The sequence below is a fragment of the Phoxinus phoxinus genome, assembly GCF_949152265.1.
Source record: "Phoxinus phoxinus genome assembly, chromosome: 21".
NCBI classification, from domain to species: Eukaryota; Metazoa; Chordata; class Actinopteri; order Cypriniformes; family Leuciscidae; genus Phoxinus; species Phoxinus phoxinus.
Window position 1 is genome coordinate 21826877 of NC_136896.1, and position 24377 is coordinate 21851253.

Consider the following 24377-nt stretch of genomic DNA (forward strand, 5'->3'; position numbering starts at 1 on the left):
GCAAACGTGCACGTTGCCCTTGACTAGGTACTCTTGTCCCGCTTCAACCACAACAGTTCTGGCTACTCTTACAGCGTGTGACTTTGGAACAGCCTCTGGGTGAAAGTAGGGCACTTCCTCCCCAAACAGAATTATGCGGTGCTTACCGAAATCAAGGCGGGCCTCAGCTTGGGTGAGGAAAGGATGGCCAAGCAGCACCTCATTGCCCTCTATGTCCGCTACAAGGAAGTCCACTTCAACTTGACGGTTGTTGATACTGACCGGTACCTTGGCCTCACCAAGCACTGGCACGTCTCCCGGTCCCACCCCGAGCAAAGTCTCTACGATGGATGACTGAAGCGGTGGTCTCACGTCTTGGTGAATGGCGTTGTATTGGTGAAGGGGCAGCACGCTCCTCCGCGCTCCACTGTCCAGGACCGCACATACCTCCAGCTCAGATATGCGCATGCGAATGTTCATTTCACGATTCTGGCTTTTAAGGTGGAACACATTGGTCAGCGGGCTTTCTTTGGCGGCGCTTGAAAAGAAAGTATTTGTATTTCTTTGAAGGGACGAGCACTGGCTCTGTTTGTGACCCCAACCATTACAGTTATAGCAGCGAATATCACCCTTTTTAAAGTTCTTGTGCTGCTTAAATGTTTTTGCAGATGCGCGTGGAACAAAGTGATTGGGTGCTGGGCTAACTGCAGAGGTCGTGGTAGTCACAGTCTCATTTTTGTCTTTTTCTCTGACAACAGCAGCCCGGGGCCTGCGTTCAGTGATGTTGCGGGCCCCTGGCTGCATGATGCTGGTGACATAGTTAGCAGCTCTTTTGGTAGTGTCATGACGGTGGGCTATCTCATAAGCTTTGGCTAGTGTAGCTGGACGTTTTTCCAACAGTCTTTGAACTAGCTCTGCATCACCCAGGCCGTTTGTGAAAACTTCCACAGCTATAGCGTCTTGCTCAGCCTCTGACCAATCACCATAAGCTATAGCTACTTTTCCATAAATGTCATCCCTGAACACATGAAGCGCCTCACCATGTTTACGCACTCTTTGCCTCAGCTCTACTGCTACAGCCGCTGCATGATCTGAAGAAGGGCCATAAGCAGTTTCGAGTTCCTCCAGCAGGCGGCGGTAGTCCCATTTGGATGAACGAGGGTTTCTGTGGACGATGGCGCCTGCAGCTCCGGTGAGGCAGAATTTCAGCTGAATGACCATTGTTTTGACTGACCAGTGATTTGCCTCCGCGCAGCTCTCAAACCTGTGCAGAAACTCCCTCCATGGTGTGCTGCCATCGTACTGGCCGGGACGTAGAGTGGGGACTCTCTCTTTGGAGTTATAGTCCTCATCACTGTCCGACAGAGGAGGCTGACGGGGCGCAGAGCGGCTCTTACGTGTTGGAGATGAGGGACAGGGCTGGCGCAATGGGAAATGTCCATGTTTTCCAGTCATGTCTGGATTAATAAAAGAATAGGGCATGGGAAGCGTACTGGCTTCAGGTTTGGATATAGCAGGTGTGCTATGTACAAAACTTCCCATGTGAGCATCGGCAAAGGGATTTGTGACTTCATAGTGCCCCTTAAATGGCATGTCTGGAGCAGGATATGTGAAAATGTGCATGTCTGGCCTTCCCACGTAGCCGTGGCTTTGCCTGTTGCCTCTGCAAAAGGGATTTGTGGGCGAAAAGGGGGCGGGGCTTTCGAACGGTGCGAACAGATCTTCTCCATTAACAAGTGTGTTAGTGCTACTTTCATCACACAGGAATGGGTTATAATGTTCGCGTTTTCTCTCAGCTTTTCGTTCATAAGCTTTCACAGTACCTTGACTGTTGTCCTCAACATTGGTTAGTGACATGAACGGGTTTGAGTAGTTCGTTTCTCGTCCGTAAACATCGGAGGGATAGCGAGCGGCCGCCATGTTGTATTACACAGTCACTCGGCTTTACTTTTTATTGTCCTTTTATTTTCGATGCTCACCAGTCTTTTAACAACGTGAAAAGTCCCTTCGTGGTCGCCAATGTTAACCTTTCCTGCTTCTGTCTCCTAACCGTGGTTGGGAGAGACAGGGGAGATCCGTTTTCTCCAGGGCCGGAAGTTTTCCTCCCGGGGTTAATTCCCTAAACTTCACGCTGTTTAGTGTGATGGTTGCATACAAAAACAAAGAGGCCGTCTTGCCGAAGAGTTTGGGTGTCTTTATTTTCCTAGCTGCACTGGAATACACTGCACATAGCTAACTACCTGCACTGGTCACCGTATCATTCCCACACCACTCTCATCCGCTGTTTCGCGGGCGTCATACAGGGGGGAGGGGCGCATCTCGGACACGCGCACTCACTCACTCTCATTCACACACACTGAGCTGTCCTAAACTAAACACACTGGAGGCACATCCCACAACACAATATAGAATGTAGAAAAAACAAGTCAAAAGGTCATTCTACAGAAATGTCCACTTTTGGTACGGCAAGATGTCTTAAAATTGATTTCTTTTTCTAACTTTTAAACTTAGACCACATTATTAGAGTGTGATTATTACCCTTTGACTTTATGAATACACATAAATGACAGCTTAATGATTTTTTATATTTTTTGTGCATTTACTTAAAGGAGAACTCCGGTCAATTTTAACATTGAGCTCAATTTTTAGTAAATTTGGAGTGCTGTCAATACAGAGAACAACGACAAAAATCGGTGTTGCCTACACCGTGTTATCCTATTTTTAAAATTTGCACCCTATTGACTTGAATGGGGCAAGTTTTAAACCTGCTTTTATCCTCTTATCATCCTTGATGTGTCATTACAAGTGCCCAGCCATGTGAGTGATTCCTTCAGAGTGAACACGAGTGAATCTGACTGCAGTAGATGTGAAAGATATGAATAAAAATGATGTTAATTCAGCCAGCGCAAATACCTGTATTTAGTTCCTGTTTTCGGTGGAAGTCCAAAGTAGTCGATTGTCGAGTTCACGCGCGTGATCATAGTAACTAAACCTATGCGCGTGAACTCGACAATCGACTACTTTGGACTTCGACCGAAAACAGGAACTAAATACAGGTCTGTGCGCTGGCTGATATAACATCATTTTTATTCATATCTTTCACATCTACTGCAGTCAGATTCACTCGTGTTCACTCTGAAGGAATCACTCAACATGGCTGGGCACTTGTAATGACACATCAAGGATGATAAGACTAAGAACTGGTTAAGTTTAAAACTTGCCCCATTCAAGTCAATAGGGTGTAAATTTTAAAAAGAGGATAACACAGTGTAGGCAACACCGATTTGTGTCGTTGTTCTCTGTATTGACAGCACTCCAAATTTACTAAAAATTGAGCTCAATGTTAAAATTGACCGGAGTTCTCCTTTAAAGACTGCATGTACCATTTTTTTGTCACTGGTGTTACCTTACTTCTTTGGCAATATTAAAGGTTTTTTTTCATCACATGTAGTCAGAGTTACTGAATAATAATAATAATAATGAAACAAATAAGGAGATTTTTTTCAAAAATTTTTTTTTTTGAATCAGGTTTGTTAAAAGTGTGCTTGAATGATGTTAGTTCATTTGCGCAACCATGTATTTGCTATAACGATGAAAACATTTGAAAACCAGTTAAAATCAAGTAATGATGCAATCCTTTAAATCTTAACTTTTGAGTGTAGCAGAATTAAATGGATGTAAAATTATTATCATGTCACATTGCCATTGTATTTAATGTGACAGAAAAAAAGACAGTAACACCAGTGACACAATGAATCACCAATGACATACAGTACATAAGACCAAAGAAGTAGATGACTCTAAATTGTTACATTTGGCATACAATCTAAATGAATAGCTTTGAATAAAGTTTATCTTTAAATGGGAGTCAAGTCAAGTCATCCTCATTTATATAACACTTTTAACAATGTAGATTGTTTCAAAACTGCTTTACAGAGATAAACGTATAATTTAAGGTAAAAGATTGTTTTGGCTTTATAGCGGTTCTTGAATAATGTTATTTTCCAGCTAAAGTTAGTTTTGATTGATTCACTTCCGTCGCAACGATCATTAGTTATTAAATTAGGGGCCGCTAAGATGACACCGTTCTCTCTACACAAACTTTAAACGCGAACCTATGATAAACAATGATGACGCTCACGTGCGCATCAAGAATTAATTCTATAGTTATATGCGTTGGAGTCACTGGTGTTACTAGTATTACCCATAAGAAAGGTGACGCCAGTGACAGTAACACCAGTGACAATTTTCATGAAAATTAATTTTACAAAATGGCTGCTGCAAGGTATCAACCCCCATGTTGTCAATCATGGTCTACTAACTAAATTAAGGAGTTTAATCAATTTGTATTCTAGTTTTTTTTTTACAATTCCCTAACAATAAAGTTGGTCATACAGTGACTTCAACTAAAAGCTTTATGAGAAATCATGAGATAAATGAGAACATTTCTGATAACTGAAAAGAGACGGATTTACTATGGGCCATTCTTCATAGATATTCAGGAAATTGGAGGAAGGAAGTCAAATGATGTCATCAGTGGGATTTTTATTTCAAAATTAGACATTTTTGTTTAGCGGTAACACCAGTGACACAACTCCAGGGGACCAGTACTTTCATTACATTATAAATTGTATTATATTTATTCTGTATTTAGTTTTTTATGTCATTTACATAATATATTAGATAGTTATGTATACATTATTGTATTTTAAATGGTGTAAAAACCTGTTATTGACCTCAAAATAAAGCATTTTCCCTCTGTACATGACTGTGTGGACTAGCACTTCTGTGGTGCCATAGAATGACCCAAAAATGCATCAAAGAAATGTTACAAACCCAAAGTGTGTTACAAACCCAGAATAGCCAAGACCATGTTGTCCTTTAGAACCTCCAGTGACCCAGAACAGACAAAGTAGTCGGCCTGCAGTGCGTCCCCCTGTCGGATGAGATATTCTCCCGGCGTACAGAAAGAGGTTTTGATGTGAAGGGAGAGAGAGCGCAGGCAACCCCTACTAGCACCCTCAAACACAGGCAGTTGCAGGATGTCTTTGTTTAAGTGCATGGCTATGTCAGCACGTAACTCATCAGGAAAGTCACGCAAGAGCTGCAGAAAAGACAGAAAACCTCCTTTACCATTGTTTGAAAAGAATGATATAAAACAAAACTTTGATGTTTTTTTTATGTTGGTTCAAAGTTCCTCTGGCTGGAGAAAGCATTGAAATATGACTGTCTTAAAACCTTTCTCGGAGTGCCTACTAACATCTGCAGATATCCTTGCATAGATAAAACCAATGACATTCTCACCTCATTGACATCAATGCCATTATTTACAGACCAGGTGGTCTGGAAATATTCCAGCATGCGTTGTTTCAGCTGCCGTGGCAGCCGGTGAACACGAATGAAGTCCTTCAGATCTTTCATGCGCGTGTGATATTGTGAGCGACGTGAGTACATGCGCTGGATGATGGCTGTCACATTCCCAAACACCACAGCGTGCATGAGAGCTGTTTTAGAGAAAGAACCAATATGATTCATGATCTAGCAAATTAGTAACAAGGTCATTAAACATGTAATGTTAAAGGGGTCATGACATGGTTTTTTTTATTTTATTATTTTGTTCCCTTAGGTGCAATTATAGTATTACTATAGTTTTTTTTACAAAAAACTTTTAAAATGTAGTGATTTATGACCTTTCCCACCCTGTTTCTCATCCTCTGATTCAAACAGTCTGTTTTGGGGGTGTTTCCCCTTTAAGAGTTCAGTGTTAACGCCCACTGTTATGATTGGCTAACGTCAGTGCCTATGCATCAATTATTAATTATGCATCAGCCAGAACATTTGCGGATTCAGCGTATTTAAAAAGTAGTTTAAAGTTTTAAATACATTACTTACAGTTTGCGTCGTCGTTGTTGAGCCCATAGTTGGCACGGACTTATCTTTGAGCAACAGTTTTCTGGCAAAGCCAGCATCATTTTGGGATTTGTTCTCAAAACAGTCATCCTTCAAATAGACTGGGACGTCCGCAAAAAAATAAAGTGTATCCATTTTTCCCTGACGACTGGATCTTTCGCAGCGTATTCAAAGATGTTGTTTGTCCACAGCCAGGAACAGCACATCTGCGTGGCATCGTAATTTCCCTGTACACAGACCCACTCGCTGTCTGTCGACTGAACACTTGTGAGGCGCGCAGCGCGCGGGCGCGACAATGATACGAAATGAGCGTAGTTGCCTTGCGCTTTAAGCGTAACTGTCTTGTTCTGGAGGTGGTCATATGCAAACGCTGGTACGTCACTTCGTACCGTGACGTCACTTCTTACCATGGATCCAGAACGAGCTGTATTTAGAGCTTGATTAAATAAATGATTCGTTTATAATGGGGAGGACGTCTTAAGATATGAAACTTGCAGGACGTTTTAATGGTACAAAGACCTCTTATATACCAAAAGATCAAGGCAAATTTGGTTTCTCATGTCATGACCCCTTTAAACATGCAAACATGTACAGTACTATGAAAAAAGTCAGTGATCCTGTTTTTGTGCGGATCAAGGGCCATGAAACACTACATTTTCTGAGATGTTAACAGAGATGTTTGTGTTACATCATAGAAGGCAAGGTTAGGATTTGTTCATTTTTTTTATAAATATAAAATCCTAAATCTACAATTAACATGGTTAATTTTGGGATTTTTTTATTGTCATCTTCTGGGTATAAAATCTACATAAGATGTGTCTCATTTTGAAGACTGCATGCTCTTCTTCAATGAGACATCCTCAATAATGTATGCGACTGACAAATGCTACTATGATAATGAGACAAAGCAATTGTCAACAAATGTAAAAATGTGGATTAAGGTATTTCAAAGAGCTACTTCCACGAACAATATTGACTAGAATTCTGTGGAGGAATTCTGTCCCTGCTTACCTCCAATGAGCATAGTACAAACAGAAAAGATCTTCTCAACATCAGTGTTGGCACACACATTGCCAAAGCCCACACTGGTCAGACTGCTCAAGGTGAAATACAGAGAGGCGATGTAGGCACTGTGAACTGAAGGACCACCAACTGTACTGTTCAGATAGGGCTTGTCTAAACGTCTGCCCAACTCATGCAGCCAACCTGCCATAAACAAAGAAACAAATGTTCAACTGCATGTAAGCACTGCACAATTTGGCCAAAAACTCATATGGCATTTCTTTTGTTAAACAGTATGTTGTGATTTGAACCTCGAACAAAGAGAACACACTCTGCCCTGCCAGTAATAAAAGCTTTTTAAGGGTGTTCACAAGAGACAAACAAGAGCTTTTTCAGTGACCACAAAGTCACTGCATTCACATAATAATGGTGATTATGATGATAAAATAGATTAACTATTATAATTTATTGTACAGTAAAATAGTAAAAGTACCTGCTTCTCATTACAAATGTAGTAAAAATGCTCTATTCACAAAATTGTTTGAACAATTTGAATGGGAAAAATGAACCTGGCACATTGCGTACCCAAATGCATGTTGTAAGTTACTCAGATCCAGCAGGGCACATGCAGAGATGGGCCTTGTGTGGGGCAGAATGTACTGTGAACTGAACTACTTGTTGTGGAACACAGTGTTTCAGCCATAGACATCTCATGTGCATAAAGTCCCCAATGGCGTGAGGGTAGACACAGCTCTAAGGCACTCTTCCCTAGCTTCATACATGCCACAAACTTGCATGCTCTGGACTGTGATTATGTGAAATGTGCACACATAGTAGTGAGTAGACACTGAGTAGAGATGGACATCTTACAGTTTTTTTTTTTACTATTTTAAAGACCTAAACTTTCCATTGGTTTGCCACAATATTCAATAATTACATCTTTCAAATAATGTGAATTACTTTCTCTCTTAGACACAACAACCACCAAACCAGACCAATTTGCACATTTACATACTGTACTTATTTCAAAACTGGTAATCATAATACAAATCTAAATAACACCCCATTTGGTAACACTTTATAATAACTGCACGCTATTAATCATTAGGTATGCGTTAGTAAACAGTTAATTCATCATTTATAAAGCATTAATAGACATTAATAAGCAGTTTATAAATACAGCTATAATGCTTTATTCTTGATTTCATAAGCATATCTATAATGTGTTTAATAATTATCATACTTTATTAATGATCAATTTATAATTTCTAAATTAAGTATTGCATTATTTACAAACCAGTTATTTAGGAGTTGTCAGTGGTTCATAAGATCACTTAAAAGTGTAAATGATTAATAAACTATTTAAATGTGCGTTCATACATCTTAATATTTCTATGTTCTGTATCACTGTGTTGTGTTTGATTCCTTTTTCTATTCAGAAGATAAATGAGCCTTTAAATCTCCTTTGTAAATGCTTCACAAGGCATGAATAGTCCTCACTTTAGATGAACTCACTAAAATAGTTAACTGACCACTACTTAATACTTTATAACTACCTGAATTAATCATGAATTAGGGTAGAAATACATGTTAATAAAGCATTTAACCAAACACTAATTAACTATTACTATATGTCTGAATAATAAGATGTATGAAAATAGTTTATTAATCATTTACTTACACTTTTCAAGTGATCGTATGAACCACTGACAACTCCTAAATAACTGGTGTGTAAATAATGCAATACTTCATTTAGAAAGGATAAATTGATCATTAATAAAGTATGAAAATACAATTATTAAACACATTATAGATATGCTTATAAAGTATTTATAGATGTATTTATAAACTGCTTATTCATGTTTATTTATGCTTTATAAATAATTAATTAACTGTTTACTTATGCCTAACTAATGTTCAATAGCATCCAGTTATTATAAAGTGTTACCCAACATGGTAGTGTATTTTGGATGTGAAATGTACTGCTGTACCAAGCTGAAAGTTGGTAAGGAGAACTGTGTTAGGAGTTTTGAAAAAGTGACCTAAGTATTGAAAAATATGTCCTCAAAATGGTAAAAATCTGTAAAAAGAGGCTTTTCCCACAGTTGACATTGAGGCACAAAAAGGGTGGATAGTTGTGTAACAGTCCCTTATGTTTGCATAGCAGAGCCTCAACCATGAACGCTGCTCAATGTGCACTTTGAGTGAATTAGCATTTTAGTACTTCTGGTTGCATCATCTTGTATTCAGTGAGTTTTTGGTTAAAAGCATGAAATAAGGTCTGTGGTTAACACACATTCAAGATATCACACATTTTATTGTACGACATAAAATACATTCGTAATACCCAACTCATGTTTTTTTTTTTACTTTTACTTGTGGCTAAATGGTACAACAGAAGTTGTAGGGACATTGAATGACAGGTAGCTTACACTCACAGCTTTTGCAGCCTCATTGTGTTTTAATCACGCTCTTGCAAAACTCTTTCAGGGTAATTTCAGGGTAAGGTTAAAAGTAAAAACTTGAACAGGTACAGTGATTTTTGTATAACTAGTGGTCCAATGGATTATTACGGAACGTTTACAGGACATAAAGTTTACTGTGCGCAAACAACCGAAGTGTGTGCCCAGAAAGCCAAATGATTTGAAAACGGCATTGGATTCTCTTTCGTGTCTTCTAGAGCTCAAACTGACGAATTCACACAAAATTACTTAAAAACTAAAAAAAAAGTATACTAGTAAACATAGTTGGTTATGTCTTAATTGAATGTAAACAGTTGAGATAAAAAACGTTATAAATCTGCTGCAGTGCTTTTAATGTTAATCAAACAACAAAATCACTCACTGCTCTTGACTGAATGACTTTTGTAATTTTAATAAAGATTCATCTACATTTAATTAATACAGTGAAGACTGTGCAGTGTTATTTTACATTTGATTACTTCATTTAAATTCTGTAACTGAAAAAAATTACTGTTAGAACTACCTGAAAAGTAGTTTTTGCTATAGTATACAATTTTTTATTTTGTAGAGTTTATTTTGTATACAATTTTGAACCACTGACCCAACCAGGCCAGAACCAGTGCATCCCTGGTAAGAATTATAGACTTTTGTTGGTCACAGAGCATATTTTCTGCTGTAGTCTTAAAGGGATAGGTCACTTTAAAATAAAAATTCTGCCATCATTTATTCACCCTCAAGTTGTTTCAAACCTGTATGAATTTCTTTCTTCTGCTGAACACAAAGGAAGATTTTTTAAAAAAAAATGTCAAAAAAAATGTCACTAAAATATAGTGATCAGAGTGTGTGAATATCTCACCAATGTCCCAGACTCCATTGGAATTGATCTCCATCTCTTTGCGCCCGATGATATACCAGATGCAGGCCATCCAGTGCGCCAGCAGAGCGAACATCGACATGAGCAGTGTTAGCACCATGGCGCTGTACTGCGAATACCTGTCCAACTTCTGCAGCAGTCTTAACAGACGCAACAATCGCACAGTTTTCAGCAGGTGCACTAGAGATGTCTTGAACAAGCACAAACATGTGTGGTGTGTCAGTAGCCTATATAAATATGGATAACTTGTAACCACATATTTTGCTGTAATTATAAAAAATAGAATGTCACTATAATTGAACATGGCAATCATTCTGAACCATGGCATGTATAAGGAGATCATGATCATAATTTCATTTGAATCATCATACCCTATCCTATCCACTATTTTAAAGGGGTCATGACATGAGAAACCAAATTTGCCTTGATCTTTTGGTATATAAGAGGTCTTTGTACCATTAAAACGTCCTGCAAGTTTCATAGCTTAAGACGTCCTCCCCATTATAAACGAATCATTTATTTAATCAAACTCTAAATACAGCTCTTCTGGATCCATGGTAAGAAGTGACATCACGGTACGAAGTGACGTATCAGCGTTTTCATATGACCGCCTCCAGCGCCAGACAGTTACGCTTAAAGCGCAAGACAACTACGCTCATTTCGTATCACCGTCGCGCCCGCGCGCTGCGCGCCTCACAAGTGTTCAGTCGACGGACAGCGAGTGGGTCTGTGTACAGGGAAATTACGATGCCGCAGATGTGCTGTTCCTGGCTGTGGACAAACAACATCTTTGAATACGCTGCGAAAGATCCAGTCGTCAGGGGAAAAATGGATACACTTTATTTTTTTGCGGACGTCCCAGTCTATTTGAAGGATGACTGTTTTGAGAACAAATCCCAAAATGATGCTGGCTTTGCCAGAAAACTGTTGCTCAAAGATAAGTCCGTGCCGACTATTCTGGGCTCAACAACGACGACGCAAACTGTAAGTAATGTATTTAAAACTTTAAACTACTTTTTAAATACGCTGAATCCGCAAATGTTCTGGCTGGGGGCGTTAATAATTGATGCATAGGCACTGACGTTAGCCAATCATAACAGTGGGCGTTAACACTGATCTCTTAAAGGGGAAACACCCCCAAAACAGACTGTTTGAATCAGAGGATGAGAAACAGGGCGGGAAAAGGTCATAAATCACTACATTTTAAAAGTTTTTGGTAAAAAAAACTATAGTAATACTATAATTGCACCTAAGGGAACATAATAATAAAATAAAAAAACCCATGTCATGACCCCTTTAAATAAGCCATATGATTATACAATAGTTTCTACAATCACACATGTGAACAAAATAGTTAATACAATTTAGTTTCTACAATCACACATTGGAACTTACAACAGTAATGTTAAATGCATAGAGCAGGTCAAAGGGCAGCGCGGCCACCAGATCCACAAAGAACCACGTGGTAGCATAATGCAGACAGATGGAGCGAGGCTCGTACACCACCTGCCCTGATTGACTCACGTAGGTGGTGCGAAAGTTAATAATGATATCTAAAAGAGAAGGCAGGTTAATGACTATTGCTTGGAAGTCTCATTTTGGAAGTCCCATTTTATAAAAAATCTTCTCTTTCGAGGCATTTTATTTTGCCAATCTATACCAGATAGATAGATAGATAGATAGATAGATAGATAGATAGATAGATAGATAGATAGATAGATAGATAGATAGATAGATAAGCTGGATCATCATATGTTCAAATTTTTGCATCATATTCTTAGTATGATAAATATAAAATATAGCCCAACTCAACTGCACGACAAACTCATTATATTACTTTTGATGACTGCGGTTTGATGTGCTGATGGTAAACCATCTCATGCTACAAGGTCATTCAAATGTTCAGATTCTTGCTTTCTTAGTAAACTCACCCAGAATAAAAAGCATTTCCACTGCGATGTCGCTAACTATGGTGCTCCTGCCTGCAGTCTCCAGATCGCTGTATGGTGTGAAACACACATTGTACGGCACGGTCACAGCAACATAGAATGTAGCCAGCAGAATCATCCAATCCCACAATGCCTTGGACACACTGTAATGCAGCAGGATGAATCGAGACTTCTGGACTGCTGCCACTTTGTACTCAGGCAGGGACGGTTTTTCAAATATTTCCTGAGGAGAGAAAGAAAGCCAGAGAGGAGCTCATATCTCAACGTCTTAAAGGCAGCTGTGAGATTAAATGAGCAAATAATGAGTTTTTATGAAGTCTTGCTTCTCATGTGTTTCTCCTGTGAAAGTTTGTTGATACCACAATTAACAACAGTGCTCTTATACTGCATATGCAGTATATTCTTGAAAATATGAAATCATTATCAAATATTTTAATGCAAGTGTAAAATACTTTTGTGCCATCTTTCTTTTTTTACCTGTATAGACTTCTTATGATGTCACTTGAATATTATTCAGTAATTAATCTCTAAATATCCTTTTCAAATGTCACAAAAATTACGTACGGCCGTACTGCCTTCTCAACAGTAAGTAACTTTGACCTTTGTAGAAATAGAGAAGCAGAACAGATCTTATTCATTAAAGAACAAGAAACCACATTGGTAACACTTTCTATGAAGCCTGTATTTATAATGCATTATTAAGGGTATTCTTAATGCATTATAAGACATGCACAATGCCTTACAAACAACTAACATGTTGCACCATCTGATAAATAATCATAACAATGGTTACAAGTTACAACACATTATAATACTTATTTGTGGTTATTCCTTTTAAGACTACAATGGTAACATCAGATGAAGCCTGTATTTGTGGTTATAATATTAAAAGTATTATTTATAACACCCAAAAGTCTCATATCTTGACATTGTTTACTTACGATCTGCACAGTATCATACTACATCTCATGAATACTCATTCACTGCTTAAAGTAAAGTGACAAAAACCAAGTCTTCTTTTAAACATCTAAAAAGCTTTATAATCTGGTCATGATATTTATAAGTGGTCTTTTGTCTGCTTTAAGTAAAGTGACAATAGTTAAGTAAACATCCATAAGATATCATGAAGTGGTTATAAGACATTTCTCTTAAGGTAAAATCAAAGGTGTGTGAAAAAGTACAAATGAACACAATCCACAATGCAAATCATGTTTTAATTATAAAAACTGTAAAATTACAAGGCTTTACCAAATCGAATAATTAGGTAGGTATCATTACTGGTGTTATGATTATTCATGTGATAATTTAAGGTTGTTTAGGCATTATGCGTGCATTATAATGCATTAAGAATATCCTTATGATGCATTATAAATGCAGGCTTCATCTGGTGTTATAATGCATTATACTCTTGAAAGTTATAACCACAAATAGGTAATAATGTAACTGTTATCAGATGATACAACATATTATAAGGTTGTTTATAAGGCATCATGTATTATAATGCATTGAGCATACCCTTATAATGCATTATAAATACGGGCTTCATGAAAAGTGTTACCACTACATTTAATCTTTATTTGCAAGGACATCACATAACAGATGATGACAAATCTTGGTGTTTCTTTAATTTAACTTTTACATCACATAGGTCAGGGGAAGGGTCAAACTAATGGTCTTTGGTCAGGATTAGTTTGAGGCAGCAAATCAAGTAGTTTCTAATCCAGCATGCTCTAATCTGCCGCACTCTTCATTAAGAACAGACCCATGATGCAGCTGAACACACGTCAGTACATCATGCCTTTATTACTCTCTCTGAAGATATTGTGCACTGGGATTCAGACATTATTCCGTTAATATAGTGAAATATAGTCCAGGACCCTAAATCCATCAAATCTTTTCTCAACAATGAATGTGAAGTTTTTCAAGTTAAAATTTGTCAAGGGGTTGAAAGATGTGTTAGGCAAACTTTAATCTTATTTAAATCAAAGCTGCTCCTCCCTGCAAGCAAGTGTTTGCTGAGAATTTGCTGAGTTCTGGGATGAAAGGCAGTTTACTAGTATACCAGTAATGAATTTCCAGACAGGTTTGAAATACATTTCCTATATTGAGTAGTTATATAAAAAACATTTGTAATATATAGACATGCATTTACAAAATATATAAATGTATATAAACATAAATGTTATAAATGATTTGAAGCAATGTGTATTTTGCAAAGCACTGTACAAATAAAACTGATTTCCCTGGTCTGATACCCATAAATAAATGGTCTCAGTTGTTGCTTTTCCACTCAATGTGGGCGGTTGAAGTAATCAAAAACACTTTAAATCATAAAAATGTGTTTGCTCTGTTTATATTGAACATCTAGCTGCCTGATAGATGAGGTTTTGATCACATCAGTAATGCAGGCTGAATATATTTTTTATTATTGAGCTTAGACTGGGGAGGGAGAGGGGAATTGTGATATGTGACATGATCCCCTATGAGCACAACATCTCTTGTAAAATTTATTTGGTAATTAAAATTTATTGAAAACAACATACAAATTTCTGACACTGGCACGTTGCTAAGATAATTTTTTTTATTTATTATTTATGGGGCCAGTGAAAATATTGGCAGGCACATTCATGAACTACTGGGCCAAAAATCCTTATTGTTGAGCCCTGCTCATGATGCTTTTGTTTGCCTATTTTTCTCTCAGTCAGTTGGAGTGTGATAGAACGAAGCCAGGAGGCTCTGCTGAGAGCGAAGCCGAGCTGAAAACATGGCCATCTGTTACCAGGAGTGATCGGAAGTGTAACCTGCCAGTCTGCTCTCGTGTTCCGCCATTGCCATGTGACATGGAGGATTAGACATCCTAAAACTTCTCGGCCTGCACTTTTCACACTGTTTGAACAACAAGTCAAATTGTCACTGGAAAATAGGATCATGCCCACAGATCCTGAGCTTGACTGAGCAGCAGAACACACTTGTGGCCAATCAGCAGTGAGGGGCCTATACACTCATAATGAGGGAGGAGAGAGAGTGAGCAAGAAGGAAATTGAAAGAAAGGGGGAGTAGAGCGCAGTCTCGTGGGTACCCCCGGCCTGCGAGGGGTGATGGGGGTATGTGGCGAGCAGGCCGAGCTCGAGGGCTATGGGAGGGCGGCACAAGGCCGGTGGCGTGATTGATAATGAGCGACACCATGCTCGATGGCACCGCGGATTCCCCACAGTGGCGAGGGTTCTTTGACAGCGCGTTTCTCCTCCTTCACAGGTTTCGGCACCAGTGTACCGAAGTTCGTTGTTATGGGAAGAAGGAGGCAGGAACCGACAAACGTTTAACAATTTAAATGACAGAATAAAACAAATACAAAAACGAAAGTAAAGACGGCAGTCCCTCACGGTCAACTGCCGCCACGCATAATAAAACAAAACACAACACAAGTTCAGGCCTGTTCCTCTCTCGATCTCCACTGTTGTCGCTCCTCCTTTTATGCTTCCCCTCCTCCATGAGAGATACGAGACCGGTGTGTTGCGCAGGTGTCGCTCATTATCAATCACGCCACCGGCCTCGCACCGTCCTCCCACGGCCCTCAACCGCGTCCTACTCGCCACAATGTCAAATAGAGTGGTGCTGGTATGACAAAGACCAAAACGCGGAAGTGAGTTAGCATTTTAGCACTTCCGGTTCCATCGTCCCGAAGTCAATGGGTTTTTTGAATGGGGTTTTGGTTAAATGGCTGAAATAAGGTATGTGGTGAACACAAGCTCATGACACTTTCACGTTTTATTCTACGTCATAAAATACATCAGTATTACCCCACGCGTGATTTTTTCAAGCTGTTGAAAAATCTTGCAAAAGGCGGTTGCTGACAAGTGGCTAAATGGGACTACAGAGGCTGTCGAGGAGATTAAACGTCATCACGCCGAAGAGGTAAACTCTGTCTGCTTTTACAGCCTTGTTATGCTTATAATTGTGATCTTTCAAACTATTCTAACTCAAACGTTCTGGAATTTTTTTTTTAGATAAAGATTAAAAGAGATGGGGGAAGCTTAGTGGTGGTGACGTTAAATTTGTGGGACCGTGGTGTAGTTAGTTTAGAACCTACCTTTAGCTTTTTACTTCTGGCGACTACATTCAGGCTTCAAAATTCACAAAAGTTGTGTTCATAAATGATCTTGATGGACAAAAGGTGCAAGTATCATAAACTTTTGTTGATCACAGAGCTTGTTTTTAGCGATAATCCAAAACCTATGGGAAAATCCTATTTGGTTTTTGTCGAGGGAACCAGCTAACTGTCGGTTGGCCTACAAAGTGATGTCATACCTGCACCACTCTAAACAGTGTTTCTCAGAAAGCACTTACTGCACCTTTAAGAATGATTTCAAAATCTTAACAGATCAGTATCATGCACATGCTATTGTGAATATATATATATATATATATCAATTTGAAAACATTAATGGCCTGTTAATCATTATATAATGCATGTTATTGGCGTAATGTTATGGTTGCTGATTTGAACAAACCCCAGTCCTTAGCATGCAGCCTGTCTCATCCCAGAAAACCCTACAATAACATGTCAATGTCATCACAGCAGCAAATTCTGCAAAGGAAAGGCAATTCTCACAGATTTGTATTGTAAAGTCTAGGCCTACTCTAAAATTGTATTTAAGTAAAATACTTGATAATATAATTTTTGTCATAGTGCAATGAGACATTGTAACACTGCAAAATGTTACAAACAGGAAACTTGAATGTTTTAAGTGCGGACTAAGTATGTCCTCTTTCTAGGTATTACAAATAAATAAAGAAAAGTGTAAAAAAAAAGTGTACATTTTACACTCTTGTATAATGTTCTTGATTGGCATCTATGGTCCCATGAAAAATCTTTACCATAAATGGAATGAAACCTTTCAATTTCACAAAGGGTAAAGTGTAAAAAGATTATTTATTAAAATGGTTCTTTTAAGAATTGTTTACAGAAAGTTTCTTTTGGGAACCTTGTACTGTATGCATGGGGGATTTTTCCCTTTATCGTATTTATTAGAAGTGTAATGATACAGTACATTGATATGGATAGATGCATCAATCAAATGACTACCAATAGGATGAATTAATAAATATAAATTAAATATACATTGATAAACTAAAAATTTTTTTAGTAAACTAAAAACTAAAGATTTACTACAATACTACAATATGTCAAGTTTTCAATAAGCTGTCATCAAATATGATACGTTTTAACAACTAAAAAAATTTTTTTCCGCAAATGTATATTTTCAACAACTGGAGTATACCTCAATTTGTTGTGTATAATGCAGATTTTAGAGAGCACAGAAGACTAGTCTTTCTGGACTGTTGTCATTGCTTATCTCATTGCACAAAACAGAAGATCTCATGTGCAACTTGATTTTTATTATTTTTTATTATTATGATAATAATAAACAGGATTTTTACATTTTCAGAGAGTTCAATTAAGTATGAATGTTAATTAAAATTGGTCAATCATAAATTACATCACTAGAATTTATCATGGCATGTCCATGATAAATTATTACTCCAAAATGTTTAGTTTTTTCAGTTTTAGTAAGTAGTTCATGCATGTACTCACCCGACTTAGGCTGACATCATTTTTGCTGTCACGGGTAAACTGGCTGGTTAGCTGGTAAATCATGGTGCGACCCCTCCTTCTGGCTTTACTGATATGAGAATTTCCAGTGGTCCCGTTGAATGGCTTTTCTGCACAAAATTAAATTAGCCATAATAGCCTTGACAGTTTACAAATTATAAAGTAGAATTGTGCCAGTGTGTCCATAAATGTGATGTTTCATGTGTTTTAGCAGTTCTGAGGTGCGTTTCCCAAAAGCATCATTAGCCAACTATTGTCGCAAGTTCCGTCGTTATCAGCTTAGTTCAACAAGTCGGTGTTTCCCGAAGCGATCATTCCAACGAACATTCACAAACAGCATCGCAAATTTGTGAGGTTGGAACGACAGCTCTCGACCTGTGGTTAGAAGCCGTTTCTTGTTTGCAAGACATGTGGACTTAATACATCAATATTTTGAGTTTATTTAGAATACATACAAATGTCATTTAGGCTTGTTTGACTTGAACCAGTGAACACAGACTGGGGTGCGTTTCCCGTACAACTATAGCTCACTGCTTAGGCTAACTACCATAGTACGATGCATCGTTGGAGAAATCAACTAGCTCGTCACGACTGTTTCCCGAAACCGTATGTCGCAAAGTATCGTTCAACCACGTTGGTTTATGACGTCTCGCACGTGGTGCACTAATAACTTATTTTAATTAAGCTGTTTGAGATCGAATTAACGCTAGATTTTGTCATATAAGTTACAGACATGACATCTGAAGACCATTTAAATTTTTTCTCAGTTATTTTGCTTTATTACCAGACTCAATATTTGTCTCGTTCTTACATAGTTGAGCACGTTCGCATATGCGCAGTCTTCAAAAACGGTACTTTAAATCTCTTGACAAACTAAAAGACGTAAATTACATTTGTATGTATTCTAAATAAAAAACACGGGTTGTACTGAATGTCAGCTTGCTTATTTTGCTAAAGATAAGGATTTATTCAGTCTACATCTCATGTAAACTAGAAACTATGCTTCTAACCACAGCTCGAGGGCTGTCGTTCCAACCACACAAGTTTGCGATGCTGTTTGCGAACGTTTGTTGGAACGATGTTTTCGGGAAACACCAAATCGTTGAACTATGCTGATAACGACGGAACTTGCGACCATAGTTGGCTAATGATGCTTTCGGGAAACGCACCCCTGATCGGTGAATGACATCAAAGTACCGCAAGAGCAAATAGAGAGTAGGCGGCTCCTTATGCTTTTGAATTGTTCTCGCGGTACTTTGATGTACACATGATGTCATGTGGTTGAACTACCAATTTTCGACAGTACGGTTTCGGGAAACAGTCATGACTAGCTAGTTGATTTCTTCAACGATGCATCGTACTATGGTAGTTAAGCAGCGAGTTACGTCGTTGTACGGGAAACGCACCTCTGTGCATTTTGTAGATGTAACCAGCAGTTTGTGAAGACTATAAAACATTGATTTTATTAGATTATATAGTATCTAAAATGTTTGTTTTTTTCACATATAATATTTAGTCCGATCTTATAGTATTTTCATTATACAGTACATGTGCCCGCTAGCTTCTAAGCTTGCTATTCAAACTTCTTATCAAATGTCGAAAACAAAGATAAGCGTCGACAACGTAATAAGTATTTTCAAGGCTATTTATTTGATCAACATTTAAAAGACTACTGAGAATAATGTTTTTTAGTGAAGACAGTACCATCAGTTCTGCTGCTGTGATGGCTCTTGCCATATGTTTCTGTGATATCCTTGAATGAAAAGAGAAAAAGCACCATCTCCCCCTTCTCATTCTTTATGGGCACGATATCCAACAGACACCAGAACGAACTTCCTGTGATAACACACCAAAAAGAAGAGTTACACAGAGATATATGGCTACCACTAAATCTGGGACAAACCTCAAAGACACTTAACTCTTATAGTATAGTAACATAGCAAGCTATTGTTGACATTGTGTTTAAATTCTATAGCCAGAAGAGAACTGATCAGATCATTTTAAACCGTAAACTCTTGGAAAGTTCCCTTTCGAAAGGGAACTCGCCCTGCGTTGATTACGCTATGGGGAACGCCTTCTATGTGAACCGGTGTCTGAAAAACTATCCAATCACGGCAATCGATATTGACCGGCGACAGCCTATGAAGTCACTTCTAGTGCGACCCGGAAATATAAAAGGGGCGCTTAGAGAACATGTCATCCTCTTTTCGTCTTCAGGGAATGTTTTGTTTGTAAAGCTTCCACCTGAAACCTTCAAAAGGTAATCATGGCTTGTGAAAAAACGCTTCAGGAACTGTGTGGATGACACTTGGGAACTGATTGTGCCAACTGTGAGTTTTTTCCCTTGAGAAAACTCCGCTCTCGTCTGGCCCTCTTCTCGAGGGAAGAAGGACAGACATCTGTGCCAGGTAATTCAGGTCCCGCTCATGCTGAGGCAGAGCAGAGACTAGAATCGTGGGGTTTCAGAGGGAGCTCACCGAGGAGCTTGAGAGAGTTGTTTATCTCTCACACCTCTCTGAGGCTCGCGAGTTTGAGCTGCTGGATGTGTTGTCACTAACATCTTCTGATCTGACAGCGAGTGCTCTGCTCAGGGAGATGGCTGATGAGGATGAAGAGGATTTACAACCTGAACCCTCACAGCCACCCTGTATGTTGAGTTGTTGAGTGTTATGGAACGGGCTCAGCAAGGCTTTGTTGCCATAGGAGCGTGTGAGGGAAGAGAGCGCTCGTGGCACACTTTACAAACGGTTTCTTTCCAGCCATAACGCTCCAGCTCCCGTGAGCCTTCCATTCCTGCCCGATTTATACAATTGAGATTGTAAAGGCATGGAAGAACCCGTGTTCAGCACGCATCCATCGCCATCAGCAGAGGTGGAGAAGCATCGACACTAAGTGCTCTGGCCCTGCCTTTTAAACAAACATCACGCTTAAACCCGTGAAGGCGGGTCTGGCTGGTGATGCCTTGCACACAATGGCTGTGTTGCAAGCATACCACGCTGATCTGCTGAAAGATTTGGACCAAGGTTGGGGTCCTCCCCCAGACGCAGTGAAAATGAACTGCGCCGCTTTCCGGGCCACCAAACAAACAGCCACCACGATCAGACGAACTCGATATAGGCAATGGTGGCCAAGGAGTGTGGTTGAACTTGGATGAAATTGGGGAGAAAGAAAGTTTGTCTTCCCGATGCACCAGTGTCACCTTCTGAATTTTGATTCCTTCAATTTGGAACCCTTCTGTAGGTCTGGAGTCGGGTTTGGTAGTAAGTGCGCTCTTTTGAGCTCTTTGTGGTGATAAGCTTCCATTTTGTGAATGTCGTTTAGGCCATCGCTCTACGGGCAGCAAGTTGAGCTCTGTAGGTCTCCTCCCTTTACGAGAGTTTTTTAGTAAGGTTGAACAGTCGACTGTTCCCTGTCAGAAAGTATTAAGGGGTGGGTTAGGTAGGGGTTTTGTAGGAGTAAATACAGGCCCTGCAGTTCCCATATGTAGGTAGGCTATGCATACCATTCCCATAGGCCTCCTCTGATTTAGAGTCTGAGCCAATCTGTTGTAGTGAACAGGTTGGCCTTATTATACGGAAAATGTCTAGTCAGGCCAGTGGTTCTAGTCAGGTTCATCTGAGCATCAAACAGACATTCTGTGTGAGATGGCTTCCTCCCAATTGGGAGTTTTCTACTGAGGCCAGCACTCTTTTATGCTCCATATAGAACTACAAAATCAAGCATTGGCCCTCGTCAGGCCACCTTGATAGCCACCTTATATTAGAGCAGTAGTTCCTAGTAGTTTAAAGGAGTCGTTTTGAGATTATAGCTCTGAACTTCAGACATATATTATTCGTGTGTCGGCCCTCATGGGGCCACCTTGATATCTGGCTTAGGCTAAGATTGTGGTGGCGGTCTGCTAAGCATTCTCACCTCGAGTGTAGGTTCCTTAGACCATCAGGAGATTTTATTCCTGTAAAAAGTTTTTCCTAGTACTGGCCTCCTCCTACTACAAGAGTAGTCTGGCCAAGGCCTGCCTTTTGCAGTAGGTGTAAAAGCTAGTGGTGTAACAAGGTAGATAGCAGCATAGGTAGCACGCTTCCTTCAAAAAGCCTCACATGCAGATATCTATCTGCATGTGAGATAGGTCTTTCTCTTTAGAGAGTAAGAAGCAGTGTGCTCACCGCCTTTACAGTATTGAGTGTAGTAGCTGGCAAAAATATTTTTTTCTCCTGAGCCCCTTGAATAAAATAATTCAAGTCATAAGGTCGAATGCTGTTGGCCACTCACTGAGGCCTCAGTTCACTTGGGTTTAGTAGAGAATATAAAATCTGTCTTGTAAAAATACAAGATAATAGGCCTCAACTCTTATACATTCCTCAGGGTCATGCCGATAGTGGTCCCCTTGTTAGGGTCATTCATTGGAGTACTTTACTACCCATAGCTCGTATGTTATCACCCTTCACCACCCAGGCTCAGGTAGAGACAGATTAGTTACTCCCTCCCATTTGGGATGGTTGAGTGTGCTCCCTTAGATCCAAAGCACTGCCCGGGCTGACGCCTGTGATATTCAGACCTGTAGGCCTTACAGTAGGCCTCCTCGATACTCCGGTAGCGTAAGATTGTACTCTCCTTACTTTAAAGGGTCGAACAGGTAGTTGGCAAGACTAGGTCAGTAAATTTGACCAGATCAGCCTCCCTGGTGGCATGTGGGGTTGACTTTATGTTCCCCTCAGAAAGTGACTGGATGGGACTCCTTTCTGACCCCCTGGCCATTTCCCCTTTAAGGAACCCCTTCTGTTGGGGATTGCCCCAGTGAATGCCTAATGGGCTTAACCACTTCAGTACTCTTATCAGGGAGTAGGAGTCATCATATCTTTTCCACATTTATTTTGTGCAGGGTTTCACCATATAAACATATTAATTATGCAATTGAGGTAGTTTCTGCTTTAAACAAATAAACAGAAGTAAATAACTAATGTTAAACATATATGCCCACATACTGTTGTGATAAACAGTAGCCTACATTAGCGATTAGACAATTTTAACAGCTCTATCAAAGTGTGTTTAGCAGAATAAGAAACAAGCAAACAGAATATAACAAAGTATAAACAAATTGGTACATTATACAGCGTCCTCATTATTGTATTAAAGTATAATAAATATAGCATATCTTATACAGATGCATAATCATAGTTAAACGAGATATTACCAATATTAGCAAGATAAGCCACGATGCTAGCGGCACTTTCACGGGCGTTTCACATTACGAACTAATACAACATTACATAAAGATCGCGAAACACCCGAGACTTACAGGCTCAATGTTAGAGATAATCTCAGCAGTATAAACATCCAGTATTACAAACATAAAGTCAGGAAATAAACTCACTTCTTCAATAACTTTTGTCCGGCACTCAGAGATGCTGCACGGGTGGAAAATATGCGTGATGTTATGACAGCTCTGTATGCGTAACGGAGAGCGTCTCACTTACGCCAAAACCGCTTCCAATGAAATTGTGTACTACATACTTTCCATATGTATTCTATTAAGTATTCTAAATAATAAACCCTTATAGAATACAGCAGTAGATAATACTTAAAGACATACAATGTAAAGAATTCACAACACCTTCCATGGAAGCTGCTGGTTCCAAGCCTGTGAGCGGCCTTTCATAGTTCGAAGGCCACTTTGAGGCCTATAGCTTGGGCAGTGTCCTTACGGAGTACGGGTATGTGGCCCGAAGGGGGAGTATTTCTTGGCATTTTCAGTGTAACTAACTGCCATATGTGATGTTACTGTCACAAGCCATATTTGGCATGCACTCCCCTCAGCATGGTGGGATTGTATATCGTTCCCCATAGCGTCATCGACACATTGCAAGTTGCCTTTCAAAAGGGAACGTCTAGGTTACGACTGTAACCTCTGTTCCCTGAAAACAGGGAACAAGACACTGTGTCGCTAGCCATGCCTCGGGGATGCCTGCTAGTCCCTTCAGACGATAAGTGGATGGCATGTTCTCTAGGCGCCCCTTTTATACATCTGGTTCGCACTAGTAGTGATGTCATAGGCTGTCGCCGGTCAATATCGATTGCCGTGATTGGATAGCTTTTCAGACACCGGTTCACGTGGAGGGCGTTCCCCATGCCTCGTTCCCTGTTCTCAGGGAACAGAGGTTACAGTCGTAACCTAGACGTTTTCAGTCCAAGGATCCAGTTAGTGAATGCATTCAAACAGTCTTCATCTAAGATGGTGGAGAGAATTGTGTATTTGGCTTCAAAGCACAATCTCTCCCATTCTGTGATTGTTTCGGAGCAGCCCAAGCCGTTTCTTATCGTGCTGTGAAATACAGACTGAACGGCGGCTCAAAACACCTAACCGCTGTATGAGAATATGATATGCAAACAAAATTTCTAGGGTGGATACAGCAAACCAGTGTCGCGCTAGTAAAGTTTTAATGGTTGACAATTGTAATCAAGGTAAAGACGATTACAGTGACATACAGGAGTCGAACATTAGGCACATGAGTCCATTATTAATGCGCAAACAAATCGTGTGTGTGCGGCACTCTTTGCGCACTGTTCGCTGTTGAAAATATGTAAAAATT

At 39.5% G+C, this 24377-nt stretch overlaps 1 protein-coding gene across 2 annotated transcripts in view; it reads right to left on the reverse strand.

Annotated features, from left to right (window-relative positions):
- The window catches only part of kcnh4b (potassium voltage-gated channel, subfamily H (eag-related), member 4b), a 53796-nt gene that overhangs the window by 12297 nt on the left and 17122 nt on the right, over positions 1 to 24377 (reverse strand). The window contains exons 1-9 of one of the 2 annotated variants that reach the window (XM_079595335.1): positions 23162 to 23250; positions 19495 to 19626; positions 17773 to 17900; positions 12159 to 12399; positions 11623 to 11780; positions 10210 to 10417; positions 6901 to 7095; positions 5284 to 5483; positions 4834 to 5083 (exon numbers count right to left, since the gene is read on the reverse strand). In XM_079595335.1, the coding sequence (XP_079451461.1) occupies positions 4834 to 5083; positions 5284 to 5483; positions 6901 to 7095; positions 10210 to 10417; positions 11623 to 11780; positions 12159 to 12399; positions 17773 to 17900; positions 19495 to 19570 (1456 nt within the window). In that variant the 5' untranslated portion in view covers positions 19571 to 19626; positions 23162 to 23250. Of the gene's footprint in view, positions 1 to 4833; positions 5084 to 5283; positions 5484 to 6900; positions 7096 to 10209; positions 10418 to 11622; positions 11781 to 12158; positions 12400 to 17772; positions 17901 to 19494; positions 19627 to 23161; positions 23251 to 24377 lie in introns of those variants that run through there. The other variant, XM_079595334.1, reaches the window with a different exon arrangement.